The sequence below is a fragment of the Pipistrellus hanaki genome, assembly GCF_964339955.1.
Source record: "Pipistrellus hanaki genome assembly, chromosome: 3".
Taxonomy (NCBI): Eukaryota; Metazoa; Chordata; class Mammalia; order Chiroptera; family Vespertilionidae; genus Pipistrellus; species Pipistrellus hanaki.
The window spans coordinates 120729481-120744639 of NC_140505.1; the positions used below are offsets into that span (position 1 = coordinate 120729481).

The window sequence follows — 15159 nt, forward strand, 5'->3', positions numbered from 1 at the left end:
CAGGATCCCTGGGGCAATAGGGAAAGAGACACTCTCAGGTTAGCTTTCACAAAGGTTTCTGTATAAGCATGCTAAGTGTATAAGCACTCCAACACACAAAATGGCTGCTCCCATGTGGTCAACGATCCTGCCCCTATGTGGAGACAAGATGGCTACCATAAGATGGTCAGCAGGGGAGGGCAGTTGAGAGGGATCAGGTCTGCAGGGGAGGGCAGTTAAGGGTGGCCAGGCCAGCAGAGGAGAGAAGTTCGGAGCGAACAGATTGACAGGGGAGCAGTTAGACATCAATCAGGCTGGCAGGGAAGTGGTTAGGGGCAATCAGGAAGGCAGGCAGGTGAGCAGTTGGGAGCCAGCAGTCCTGGATTATGAGAGAGATGTCCAAGTGCCTGTTTAGACCCAATCCCACTGGGTCTAAACGGGCAATTTAACATCCCTTGAGGGGTCCCAGATTGGAGATGGTGCAGGCTGGGCTGAGGGACACCTCCACCCCTGACAGTGTGCATAAATTTCTTTCACCGGGCCTCTAGTGATTATATAAGTAGAGTTTATATAAATTATTATGGACTGTTTTGCTTTTTTTTTTTTTTTTAAAGTGTCCATTTGGAAAAAAAGTAAAAATAATGAGGCAATTATATCCCTAGTCCCTTCATCCAAATGTACTGTCAATCTTTGTCCATCAATAGTGAGGAATGTGTAGTTTAAGTACTGCAGATAGTCTTTGCAACAGTTTAGAAAATGTCGTTACTTTTGACTAAACATTTACTCAAAGCTAACATGTAAAGTAATTGAAAAACTTATCACCATAAAAATAGAAGTCTTTCATATAACTTACCAGTAAGTGATATTGCTCACCGAGTAAAGCTAGAATGGACATACCAGAGATACTCAATCCTTTGTCAATGTTCCCAAGAGCCACCGTAAATATAACACATGAAACTTAATAGCCATGATTTTTTAAGAATTAACCTCCAGAGAGGATTAGATTAATAATTAGAATCCTATGCATTTAAGTTTTGGTGAGCTATGTCTTGCCATTCTAATTTTGTTATACATTAATTAAAAGAAAGAAAAAGATGAATTTGTTTACCACACTCCAGAAAGAATTAAAAATTATCTTTCCTCATGTGCTGAAATAGCCATATAAACCCAGATAGATTGAAGAACACTGTATTTTAATATGATTGTAGATCAAGTATACCAATCACTAGAATGTGATTTCAAAGTGTAACTCAGAAATTTTTCTCTGAAAATTATTACAAAGCAGTTTTCATAGTTATTTTATATTCTCATATATACTTATTAATATCTCAGAATTTAATTTATATTGTGAAAACATAATAAAATCATATCTTCATTTACTAATTTAAAGAATGAAAACCAAATTTCAGGAAGGAGATGGGTTGGAAACATATAGTCTTTGGTGTTGAAAGTAAAATATTTTAATAAAACATGTAAATTAACCAAAATAAAAGAAATAATAATTTTAGGTAATTTATTTAAATAACTTTAATATCAGTGAATATATAAATTTCTATATAAAGATTAATATCTGAAAATTCTAGAGTTTGTTAAATGAGTTTGAAACAATTAATTTTGAAATTTTGATGAAATATTTATTACTATGCAGAAATAAATGAAAAAGGAAAAATTAGTATGTTTGTATTTTCTCTAGTTCTACCTAAAACATAAGTTTTGGTTATGATATTTAATCTCTAGAAAGGGATTTAGAGGGAGAGAGGGAAAACAAAGGAATGTATTTTTGGTGCCTTTGTGCTTCAACAACATCCCACCAAACACTATTGTTAAAATACCTTAAAATAAACTGGACTATGGGCCAACCACTTGTCAGATCCCCAGGTCAAGAATAGTTGAGTTTATTGGGAAATATTCCTCAAAATCCCCTCCCCAGCATTTTATATAAATTTTTCAGACTACTAATAGGTAAAATTAATTATATCCAGATATGGCATATGTTCTATGTACTAGCAATTGATTTCAGAGCTTGATACACAACTAAAAACAACTTGCAGAGGTGATTAAGAATTCTGTTAGGACTGAGAAAAATAAAGTACAGAGAGGAAAAGTCTTGTTAATTTATAAAATGGAACCTGTGACTTGACCAAGGTCTCTTTTACATCATAGCTCATTCACTTAACTACTATACACATAGCTTTCTTTCTTTTTTAAAAAAAAAATATATTTTATTGATTTTTTACAGAGAGGAAGAGAGAGGGATAGAGAATTAGAAACATCGATGAGAGATGAACATTGATCGGCTGCCTCTTGCACACCCTTACTGGGGATGTGCCCGCAACCAAGGTACATGCCCTTGACCGGAGTCGAACCCAGGACCTTTCAGTCCGCAGACCGACGCTCTACCACTGGGCCAAACCGGTTTTGGCCACATAGCTTTCTATATCTTCTTCATTGTATCAGAAAACCACAAAAAGTCCCTATGTGAGATGAAAGAACTTTTGAGCTGTTTAGTAACGTCTTGAATTCGGTTGGCTTCACTATCATGATCTTTGTGGTATCATGGATGCTAGGAACCTTATACCAGCACAGAACATTTAACCTTTCTGTCGTGGGCAGAAATCCAATTTGAGCAGTTTTACTTTGATGCTCTATTTTTGATTGGTTAAGCCACTCATCCTGTTTGACATTGTTGTGAGGGGTTGCTATGCTTACTTTAACCAGCTGTCACATTCCAGCCCAGAGGTGGGTGAAATGAGTCTTGTTTATGTGTAATTCTGAAAGGACTTTTAGATGCTTTAGATTGGCAGCATGTCATTGTAAAAGACATTTATCCCTCCAGTATAGCAAGCCTGAAAGACTTTCAAAATTCTTCATGTACCTTAAAAATTTTTTACTGCCATTCAAATGTTGGCAGACCGTTTTTGATGCAATTACAGATACTCATTTCTTCATGTTGAATTGATTCTAAATTTGTATGAGACCATTCCTATCATATATCCTGTCTTTCTGAAAGAGATTAAAACATTACAAATAGGATGGATGTTCTGATCTGCAATTAGAGATGGAAAAAGTTTGAATTCTTCCAATAGATATTCTACGTGTGTATACACATTGATAGGAGAATAAAAATGTATTCAATGAGCATTTATTTTATCCACTTTATGTGTCTAAAGCAAGACTATGTATCAGGGAGACAGAATGGTTCTGCATTCAAGGAACTTCAAAGCCTCCCTAGTAAGAAAAAACACACACTTTTAATATTTTTTAGCAAAGAACTCATGTTCCTACCAAAATATACTAATAAAGTTGATGGAGTCTTAGTTATCCAGGAAATTACATTAATTCTCCTTGTCATGATCCTGTGTAGATAGCTCATCTTCCAGGTAATATTACACTTATGCACAGAATGTAAAGCCAAGTAAGCGAGTCAAGAATAAAAAGGCCAACTCCATTGCAGCTAATCTCCTTATTTCCATGCTCACAAAGCATCCAGTTCACCAGTTGTTTTACTGGAACTTTTACTTCTCAACAAATCAGGTTAGCATATGGGCATAGCATGAATTTGATTAATTCCATTAACTTCAATGATAAATTAATATATTTTTATATCTAAGTTATATATTTTGCTTTGGAGACAATTTTTTTCAAAAATTAAAGGTATTGTTTATTTTATGTTACCACCATATTACTTGATTGCAGCAGTATATAGTTTTATCAGAATTAGATTTTTAATACATTGTTAGGTGTAGTATAGTTGTTTAGGAGGATAAAATTTACTTTTAGTGAACTCAATATGGTATTACAGTGCTTTACTTTTATATCACATTTAACTGTGCACAGAAGGAAAGTGTTAACATTTAATTATCTGTGAAATATTTCCAAGGCGTTAGCTTTGATGTGAAAAAATAATAGTTACTTAGAGAACTGTAATGCTGTAAGCTTGAGACACCCAACCCAATGAAAATGCTTTGAGTAAAAAAAGAAAAAACAACAAATATTGTTTAAAATGCATTTCTGATCATATGAAGCATTCACTTTCTTCATGTTTTACCAGTTCTCACTTTTTTCAATATTCACCTGCCCGCTATACCACTATTTACATTCTATTGATTCATCCACCCTGGCAACCTAATGACCAGTCCCTGGTAAAAATTCAAGGAATAGCAATTGGTACATGCTCAAGCTGAGCTAACTCAATGCTATTCTGATGGATGAAAAAGTAAAGGCAGTCAGAAAGTTCTAAATGTTTGATGGCAACATATCATGTAACCAAAACATCTGGGTGACTGGATTTTACTCTATATCCAGATGTCTGGCATCATGCAGACACAATCTCAGTGGTTCAATCAGTCAACAACTTTCATTGAGAAACACCCCACCTCCTTGTGCTGCACAACTCAGCAGGGGTTATAGGACAGTGTCACCTTATATACGGGCCATTACAAATATTCTCTTAATTAGTCCTCCTAACTCTCCCCTCTCCAATTTCCAAAATACTGAAATATTATAACAACTATATTTTTTAAAACTATCTTTATTGTTGAAAGAATTACAAATGTCCCTTTCCCACTCCCCTATTGAGCCCCCCTCCACTCTACTCTCACCCCTCCCCAGACTATTATATGCATATAAGTTCTTTGGTTAACCCCTTACTTCCTCACCCACTCTCTCCCTCTAAAATACATCCAATTTTTAAGATTTTAGATGCTTCCTTAAAATACTTCCCTTGCTTCAATTTTTCACTGAATTCTATAGTTGCTGCATAGATCCGTAAGTGGAGGGTTTACAAGGACCTCACTTAGAAATTAATCATGTTACATTACTTTCTGTCTGTAAGCTCTTCATCAGCTCTAGTCTGGAGTAGGTAATGCCCAAATCATTGAACTGTTTATATGCTTAGTTATATATTATGCATATGAGGCTCTGAAAACCATTTCAGGGATAGCAGTCACTCCATGAGAAGAAGTAATTATTTTTATCTATTAGCGATCAAAATCAATAATACATGTAATACCCAGTTCCTAATATAAAAGAAGTATTTAATAAATGTCCTTTCTTAACATTTGCTCAGGGTCAATGTTCTTGACCCTAAAATTCCATTGGTTATAAAATGTTCAATTTAAAACAACTCTTTTAAGTAGAAAAGAAACCATATCCCATTAAATGTAGGCAAAACTATAAAAATTAGTCTAATTTCATAAATTGCAGTGTGGAAAATTATGCTTATTAAGAAAATACAAATTGCTTCTATTGGTATTAATACTATCATTTTTACAATTCTTTTTGTGTTATGTTCCTGAAAAACTAAATTAATTGCTTTGAGGGAAAATGAGAGAAATAAAAAAAAATATTTTAAATTTGCATGCTCACATATGCATATGATGTCACAAAAGTGGGAATGTAGAAGATGAGTTCAATCTTGTTCATATTGAGATTGCCATTAAAGTAGAAAGGTTCAGTTGCCCACTAAATTTTGAATGGCCTTCTTAAAGAAATCTTGCTGAATAATATTTGGAGGATGGTTAATGTGATTCTTTTAGTTACAACTACACTTAAATATCTCATATATAGGATTCATTGGAGTAATAAGGAATCTGTTTGGCCCAAGCACTAGGTGGATGTCTTGCAATCAGGATAGTTCCAAAGATCCCCCACACTGGGCACTTAATGAATCTTCATCCTAAATGATGAAGTCTCAACCATTATTCTTCCTTTCATTAATTGTAATTTTTGAGTATTTGTTATGTATTAGGTACTGAGCTACAGATATCATATATATGCCTTATATCATGCAATCCTCACAAATTCTATAATTTATATTGTATTATTATCCACATTTACAGTTAAGAAAACAGCTTTTGAGAATTTCATAAATTTACCTAAGTTCTCTCTGCTAATTAGTGGTGAATTAGTGGGAAGCAACTTCAACTTTTTTCCAGGCTCGAGATCTACTACACATAGCGGGCACATAGTGGGTGCTCAAGTCACTCTATCCCTCTACCAATGGGCTTTTTGGTTTACCTAACTTGTATATTACCACATAATTTCAGTCTATGCATGACCTATCAACCCCTCCTTTCAGTTCAGTTTCCACATTAAATAGTAATTTACTTCTGTGAGTCTGAACTTCTGGTAAAAGGAATTTGTTCATCTCAATTCATGCATTGCAATTAAACTATGCATCTCATACATGTTGGTCAATCTATAGATTTGTTGTCCTCCACTCAGATATCCATCTCTAACTGATAAACAGTTAATGAAAAGATCAATCATGCCTAATCAGAGGATGTGTGAGGGAGCAGTGTCTCTTAGAAAAGGTATCGATGAAGCAATGATAGAAAAATCTTTACCATATGAGGTGAAGCTATGAAAGCAGAAAAGGTCCATAGAAGACCAAAAAGAAAAGAGGCCACACAATGAAACCCTAAGAAACAAATATACAAAAATTGGCCAGAATAAGAAATGTCAGTACAAGAAATTGACATAAAACAGAAAATTAGAGAACTGGTATAAAAGTAGAAAATAGTACTAAGGAAGTCTATTAAGGAGAAAGTTTGGAAAATGAGAGTGCTTTTCATAACAAATGCTTGGACAATATAAATTCCTTTATACACATACACAAAATATCCTACGATAGTCCAGGAAACCCAGGGTTGAATAAGAACAGGTCCTTGCTTTTCATGGTGGAGAAAACAAATATTAATTATCACACGAATTACTGAATAATTGCAATTATGAAATATACAACATAAAAGAGGTATACAGTATTTTGAGATAATGGAATAAGAAGACTGGATCCTGTGAAAGAGTTCAAGGAAAATTTGGCTTAGATTAATGCTTGAGTTGAGATCTAAAAGGAGGTTGGGAATTGACTAGATGAATTAAGGGGTGGAGAGGACTAAGTGGAGAGAATTTGTAAAGCTCCTTTGGCAAGAGAGAATGTGGTGACAGATAATAAGTCCCTTGTTGTCCAGAGAGAAGAGAGCGGGGTCCTGACATTACCTCTAGAAAGAGATAATGCTAGAGAGAGAGAGATAAGAGATAGACATGCAGAAACTGAAAGGTCACATTAAGTTTTGTCTATCATTAACTTATATGCAATAAAAAAGAGGAAAGTGGGTCATTGACATGATCAGATGAATATTTTGAGTTGATTTCTCTGGCTAGAATAGGCAGAAAAGATCAGAGTGGTATTAGGCATGATTCCTTCAGTTTCAATTAACAAAGTTCCCACTTACACTGGATTAAGAGCAAAAATTATTTATTGACTTTAAAATTGGAAAGCATGGTCAAGAGCAGATATTCAGGCATTTTAGGATACAGATACTTAATTACATTTTCAGGAATACAACTCTCTGCATTACAGCTCAGCTTTCCACTGCGTTGGCTTTATAGTTAGGCAGAATCTCTTCTCTTGGAGATAAAATGCAAGCTGGCAACCTAGAGTAAAAAATACCACATATTATCACCAGGGACTATCACTTAAGGAACAACTTGATCACATGACTATGAAACAACTATTATGGCCAAGGAAGAGGACATACTCAAGGTCAGGCCTGTTGACTTGCTCTTTTCTGGAGCCAGGAAATACAGTCAATGCCACCTGAATCACATGGCCTGAGAAAAGGAAAACTAGATGTTGTCTCCAGAAGTGGGAGATCCAGAGAAAATAAAAGGGGCCAGGTTAAGAGGATATTATGATACTCCTGGATAGAGATAACCACAGTTTATATTGAGAGTAGAGATTGAAGAGGGATTTAGGAGAGTAAATACATAGAATTTTATAATGAATTAGACAAGATGTTAAGAAGATTGAAGTATCAGAAGTGTGTCCTAAGTTTCATGTTTACATTACTGGTGACATCATTCACTGAAGAGTCAACACTGAAAAGGAGCCACATTAAAAGATAGGGGAGACAGGCAGAACTGCATGGGTTTAATTTAATTTAAAACACATTTAATTGGAGGTGCCATTGAGGTCTAAAGATCAGCTGGACATAAAGGTCTAAAGATCAAGGAAGGCATCTGGGCTGGAGATGTAAACTTGCCCAGCACAGGAACAGTTCATGGATTTGAAGGTGTCTTGACCATGGATGGTGACAAAGGCAGAGCCAGATTTGGTGAATGGGTGGAACAGGTGAAAGATAAGGAAATAGAGACAGCACAGATATACTAGTTATTGTGGTAGATTCGATGTGGCTACAAATTAATTACTATTTCTCCCATTGAAAAGTGAAGTTTAATGAGCTTCTCAGTGATTCTGGGCTGGCTTTAGTTATTTGCTTGACCAGAAGAATAATGCAGATGAAATATTCTGGGACTTCCAATATTAGTTCATAAGAAACTTTGTAATTTATATCTGAGCCTCCTGGAACATGTGCTGTGAATAAGCCCAAATAGCCAGCCCAAATAATGTGCTCTAGGACAAATTAGTAAGCTCTTAAGCCTCAATGTTCTTATCTATAATAATAAAAGTGTAATGTGCTAATTAGACGGGACATCCAAATGACCTTCCAATTGTCCTTCTGGTCATCATTCCAGATGAAGCCTTGGTGGCGGGGGCTAAAGCAGAGGCATTTAGGAACAATCAGGCAGGCAGGCAGGTGAGCAGTTAGGAGCCAGCAGTCCCAGATTGTGTGAGAGATCAGGCTGGTCTGAGGGACCATACCCACCCCCCACCTCTAGTTTGCATTATAAGTACTCAATATGGCTAGTTGCTGTTTTATCATTATTTCCCACTTAGTTTTGAACGAAATAAATTATCATAAGTGGAAATAAGGTTTGCTTTTCTTTACAAAAGATAATTTTTATATTTTAATACAATATAATAATTTTAGTGGTAACTATAATCTTATTATAAGCTGTCATTTAACCCATTTTAAAGATGTGGCAAGTAAAATGAAAAAGTGCAATATGTTATTAGTTTTAAACATAGTTTAGACTTTGGATTAAATCCTAGATCTCTGCTCAGCAAATGTACCATATTATTAAACAATTAAATCAGTAGTCAACTAAAATATCTAATTAGAATTCTTAAAGGCAATACGTTTGAAGTTTAGTGTTGTTTTTGTTTTTTTGCAACACTGTGGGAACATTCAGTGGTGATATTTCGGAGGTACTTTGCCATTTGAGCAGGACTTTTCTGAAGTTACAAATAGCTTTACTCTAGCATCATTCCCAGAAATACCATCTCTGAAAGGCAGATATTGATATTTTTAATTACTACTTTAATCTAGTAATTTTTATAACCCAAAGAAAGATTTTCAAGGAACACCATTCCCAGATAAAATATTTGTAAAAATGCCACCTTAAAGAACTTATGCATATAATACAGCCACTAATTTTATCTGACTTGCATCTTTCAAATGAGAAAAAAAAAAATAGGAGCACTCAATACACCTTAACCATAACTAAAGCCACTAGCTTCCAAATAGAACTTCCCCATTTCCATAACCTCACTGGACAGTTTCCTGTGTAACCCAGTGAGCTTGCATTTCCAGGCACGAGGAGAAAGGAACCTTTTCCCACTCTTATTTCCTAAGAACCCCCTTCTCATCAGGTTTATAGATAGTAAAGAGAACATTTACCTAGTTGCTCCTAGAAATTTGACTGTTGGTTATATTTTTCCATCAGATGAGGTGAGTTGGTCTGATAAGGGGTCAGTGGCAACCCAGTTATACACTTCATGGATTTATGGGAGACAAAATCCTGTCCTTACCTGAATACTTTCCCAATATCACTCCTTCCCCCAACCCCTACTTTCTTGGAGAAGGAAATGCTTCTTTTGTGTCTGGGCTACTAGAGAACCAGTTTCTGAAGTCCCCATGTCAGAATAGTGTGCATGACTGCAAATGACATGCTGTGCTGAGTTGATTGCCAGTAGACACCAGCCTTCAATGTTACTGCACCGAAAATGAGATGAACTGAGCAAGCTGGCAGGGAGAATATTGTCTTTGTTGATGCATTGATCATACCTGTATTAAATCTAGACTGCTGGAAAACTCTAATTAAATATTTTTAGGCATGATAATATCCACTGAGAATAGCAAACACATCTACCAGTTATAGAAATAGCTGGGGTTTGGTAAGAAAGTTAATTTTTATTCACTTGAATTAAAAATCACCTAATATTCTCTGCTCACTTTTATTAAATAGAACTCAGGATGGTAATGTGTTTTACATCTGAACTTTAAAAAAACAAGCTGGTCTTTGGATAGTTCTTTTTATTCTAATTCTACTAAGAACAATAGCAAAACTGCAACCTCTCCATAGAACAAGGGTGGGGAACATCCAGCCCATGAGCCCTAAGGCCCAAGAAATCATTGGGTCTGCTCCTGCCAAGGCCCCGGGGGTGAGTTAATTAAATGTTTGACCAAATAAGGCAGGCTAATATTTAAGTCGATCATTTTGTATGGCCTGTGAATGATGTTATAAATATCCAAGTGACCCTTGGCAAAAAAAAAAAAAAAAAAAAAAAAAAAGGTTCCCCACCCCTGCTATGGAAACGTAGAAAGGAGAAAAATGTACCTAACATAGTGTCTAAAAAAAGTGAATAACTCAAACTTATGTTGCAACTACATGTGAATCTCTATCATGTTCTCTTAAATTCTCCTCACACTCCAAATCACGGACAAAAAAGACTTGCCTGTGTGCTAAAAGTCAGTATTCCATACTAGAGCAGATGCTAACAGTGTGACAGTGGCTACATTATTTTTGTACTCAGCCCCTCTCCTCTCCCTCTCTTTATAGAATAATTTCTATTCTTTTGAGTCTTATAACTGGATAAGCTCAAGGGAAAAAAAGATCACATCAGAAAAAAGGGAAAAACCTTCCTGAGAACAGTATGATTGGCAAGCTGTAGCAGAGTCTGCCACTTTGCTTGGTTAACAAATATAACTGTAAACCCTTGGCAACTTTAAACTAATGTCCAAGTTAGAAGATGAAACAATGATTTGTAGTGCTTTCTGTGCACAGTTACTTAGATGCTTCAACAATATTGCGTGTTTCTCTCTCTCAATGGTAAACTTGTGAAAATTATCCCAATGATAATCTCAGATAATTTTCCACATAATTGTTCTATTTTTTTATCTTAAGTGATGACTAATAAAAGATCTATGCCCACCACACACACACACACACACATACACACACACACACACAATGATTAATAACATCAAAAAGGCTGTGAAAAAAAGGAAGCCAACTGCAGTTTGGTTCACTTTATTATATAATTTGTGCATGTTTTCTTAAAAGCAGCACTTTAATGATACAAAAAAAATCAGCTCAATACTTTCAAATATTTTATTGAAAACATTAACACATTAATATATCAAGTGGATACTTTTTTCAGGCAAATAGATAAAGTAAATATTACCTAATTCATAATTTATGATACTATAGGTATTAAAATAGTGTAATTTTTTGTTTATTTTAAGCATATATTGTTGTCCTGAATAATTTCTATCTTCCTCCACACACACAGACAAACTTACATTAATGGTACAGCATTTAAAGGGACAATTTTATTTAGCAGGCTCCCTTGAAATATTATTAAAATGGAAACATGCTTTTTTAAAATTTGTGACATCAACAGGACATAAACTGAGTCATGAGATGGTAAATATTCAGGTTTATCATCTAAACCAACTGCTTTGTTATTTTCAGTCCTACCTTAAAGATTTTATGTCAATGACTGCTAATTCCATTAGGGGTATTCTTTCAAAAAATGAAGCAAAATATTTCTTCATTTAAACAATTTTATTTATGGTGGAATTTTCAAAATGTCTTGAATCTTGAAATTATCCACAAAGTACTATTTTGTGCTTACATTAAAAAGATGTATTTCTCATAAGAAAAGATAAAATATATACCATTAGACAGTATTATTATATTTTTATTTAATACAATATAACCAAAGAATTAAAGAGAAAAACATTAAATATGTTTAAATTTTCCTATAACTAACTTTTCCAGCTGTTCTAATGTTTGGAAGAAAAAAAATAAAGATCTAAACACCAAAGATAATATTTTGATAAGCGATATTAATAAAAATATAATTTAAGCATTGCAATAAGCTACCTTCAATAAATCGCTCCCTATCAGAAATAATATTATTGGAACTAAGTATCTAAAGCAAAGAATAAGAATAAAAGAGGGGAGGAGAGGAAGGATGAAAAAAGAAAGAAGTATTAATGGCAATGGTCACTTTTTAGTTAAATACATTTCTTATAAAGTGGCAAGATAATATGTACAAATTTACAACGGAAGGGAAATCTTTTATATGTGAGTTAACTTGCTTTTGGACTCTTTGGGCATCCTTCTTTCTGTAGGTCCTCCTGGCAGAACTGATGGAAACTAGACTTTTAGTTCATAGGACATGATAGATTAGCCTTGAACTAGACGCCCCTGGGGTTGCAGGCTGTGAATCAGTGCTGGCAATTGGGGAGAGAGAAGCCGGGTGCTGCAGAGGCAATCCAGGTTGCTCTGAGTTGGTGATACGATCCACTATGCTGGATAAGCAATCCAGGCTGGATAAGGAGCTTTTATCTGTGGCATACACTATGGATACAAAGAGAAAATCATTAAAAAGAAATTCCCAAATATATAGCCTTGCTTATGCTGTTGCCCTTTAAGCCATAGTTTAGCTCTTTTGACCCCAAGGGGTCAGCTGGTCTCAGAAAGCCTGATGTAGAAATCTTCAACAAATACTGAGCAATTCATCTGCAGTGAATGAAGGGAGTAAAAAGTCCATCTAATACTATTGCAAGCAAAAGTGCACGTGTTTGTATCTGTTAGGTGGATTTTTTATTTTTAAAAAGTGTGTGTGTGTGTGTGTGTGTGTGTGTGTGTGTGTGTGTGTGTCTGCATGTGTGTCCCTTTTGCTCTGCCAATAACTCTGCAAAAGAACCATCAATCTATTCCCTTCCTGGATGCTATGTGGAAGGAAGGACTGCTTTGACAGGTTCTAACTGGGAAGGTGAACTTGTCTCTAAACTCTTCCGAAGCCATCGATTCTTACCATTTGGTCCATCAGGACAGTAGATGCGGTCAAAACTGGTGCTCTTTCTGGACCAGACAGGACTGTTACATTCAGGCTGCAACATAAGACACAAAAGGAAGTTTGTTTTCAGGTCTTGGCAAAAGATTCTCTGCTCTAGAGGAAGGCAGTGCTTGCCCACCACGCTCCCTAAAGTGACCACTGTCAATCACTGTCATTGCCTTGATTTAGGGAGGGTTAGCCCCGCCAAACTGCAGGGCACGGAGGTCAATCTCTGCGCTTGGAGAGGAGGAAAGCAGCAGCGAAGGGGAGAGGGGGTGGAATTCAGCAGCCATGTGCATTGGGTTAACCATGCAAAATGGATTGGAGGAGAAGGAAGCCACACTAATTCGGGGAGAGAACACTTTCCCAGGGCAAAAACACATTAAAACCTGGCAGTGCTGGAGCAGACGCCCTCTGTAAGGAATGCGTCAACATCTCCTTCCAGCCAGGCCTCCGCAGAGCAGGGACGGATGGCAGCCCATCTGTTTCTTTCCGGCTCCTCATTAAGTTACAAACATTGGGGGCCGTGGGGAGCTTGGAGGAGACGTCTCTATAGATGTTAGTGTACGACAGGGTATACTAACTTTGGACATCAACTGAGTGACGGTGAAATATGCGATTGATCATTCACGGCCACCTAGGTCACGGGACAACTCTCTCTCCTGCAATGCACAGGAGCTAGAACCTGGTGAGAGGTCAAAGGCAAGTCCCGTTCAACAGCTGTTTCCTGGCATCTTTCCAAACGCGGCATCTCTCTTCTCTCACAGCCACTGCCATCCCACCCCTACCTGCCAACCAAATGGTCCCTGAACATCTAGTTGCCACACCTGGTTTAAATGACACGTGAGGAGTTTGGGGAAGGATAGGAGTGTGCCCGGGTGGGTACCAGGGCTGTCCTTACCATGCCGTCGGAGCAGTTGGAGGTGGGGCTGGCAGGCTCGGAGCAGCTCTGTCCAGGCATGCCCATGCCATAGTAGTTCTCCACCTGCTCCCGCAGCAGCTCCTGCAGGCTCTCGATGTAGCGGATGGCGTTCCTGAGGATCTCCACCTTGGGCAGCCTCTGGTTGGGGTTGGTGGTGGTGCACCTCTTGAGCGTCTCGAAGGCCTGGTTGACCTTCTTGAGGCGCCTCCGCTCGCGCATGGTGGCCGCCTTCCGCCGGTCCATGGTGGTGGCCTTCCTCTTGCACGCCTTGCAGGCCCACAGGAGGCAGTGGCCGGCCTGGTGGTGGCCCGAGGGTGCTCGCACGTGCTCGTCCTCGTCGGAGCCCGGCAGCTCCGCTCTGTGCGTCCCGAAGGTGGCCACGGGAGGCTCAAACTCGTCCCCGAAGTCGCCCTCCTCGGGGGACGGGATGCAGGAGCCGTCGTAGAAATACTCAGAAGGCGAGAACTGGCAGCCTTCCATCACGTCCATCCCCGGGGGCCGCGCAGGCGGTGCCCCTGCACAGTAAGCAGCGAGGAGGGATGGGGAGGACCTGGAGGCTGGGGCCCCGCACACCCGGTGCAGCTCCCAGGTCGGGTCGCTCTGGTAATTAGCAAAGGCAGGCGCCTGGCGGCCCGGGTTGGCCAGGCTGGGGTTAGGGCCCTTTATATATTCTTGAGGGAGGGAGGCCGGCCCCAGCGGCCAGGCTCTATTAGCATATCCCACCGCAACCCCTGCCTCTGGGCCGTCTGGGCAAACCCCCGCCTACCCTCCGGAGACAGCGCGCCGTTAGTGCCCCTCGGACAGACGCTAATGGTTTTACTGCCTTTCTGCAGGGCGGGGGGGGGGGGGGAGGTTGGGGGGGGAGGGAGGATTGGGGGAGCGGCCCCCAGCCCGTTCCCTTGCACTCCCTAGATGGATTCGCATCCAGCGTGTTGCAGACAAAAGGAAGGAAGGGATCCCAACCCTTGGCCATGGCTCGCACCAATGTGAGAAATGCAAAAAGCCCACCTGCCTGCCCACAGCCTGGATGAAAGGAATCACCTTGTTGTTAAGCGTTTGTTCCTCTTTTTAAGGAACTTTAGTTATCTCGGGGTTTCTTTTTTTTGTCAGTGGCCCAGAATAACAGTTGCTAAGAACGTAAATGGACACTTTCAGGCGTGGGCTGAGTTCGGGTGGTTTGCAATATCCATTTTGCTTTTGGGTCAGGCTGTCATATCTAAGT

The 15159-nt window shown here is 38.3% G+C and overlaps 1 protein-coding gene across 1 annotated transcript; it reads right to left on the reverse strand.

The window, feature by feature from the left end:
- Window positions 1–11276: 11276 nt before the first annotated feature.
- Window positions 11277–14586, reverse strand: MYF5 (myogenic factor 5). Its single transcript, XM_084876445.1, has 3 exons — window positions 13917–14586; window positions 12995–13070; window positions 11277–12534 (listed from the first exon to the last, which is right to left on the reverse strand). The coding sequence occupies exons 1-3, from the start codon at window positions 14424–14426 to the stop codon at window positions 12344–12346; spliced, it is 777 nt and encodes a 258-aa protein (XP_084732571.1). The 5' UTR covers window positions 14427–14586; the 3' UTR covers window positions 11277–12343.
- Between the last annotated feature and the right edge of the window lie 573 nt (window positions 14587–15159).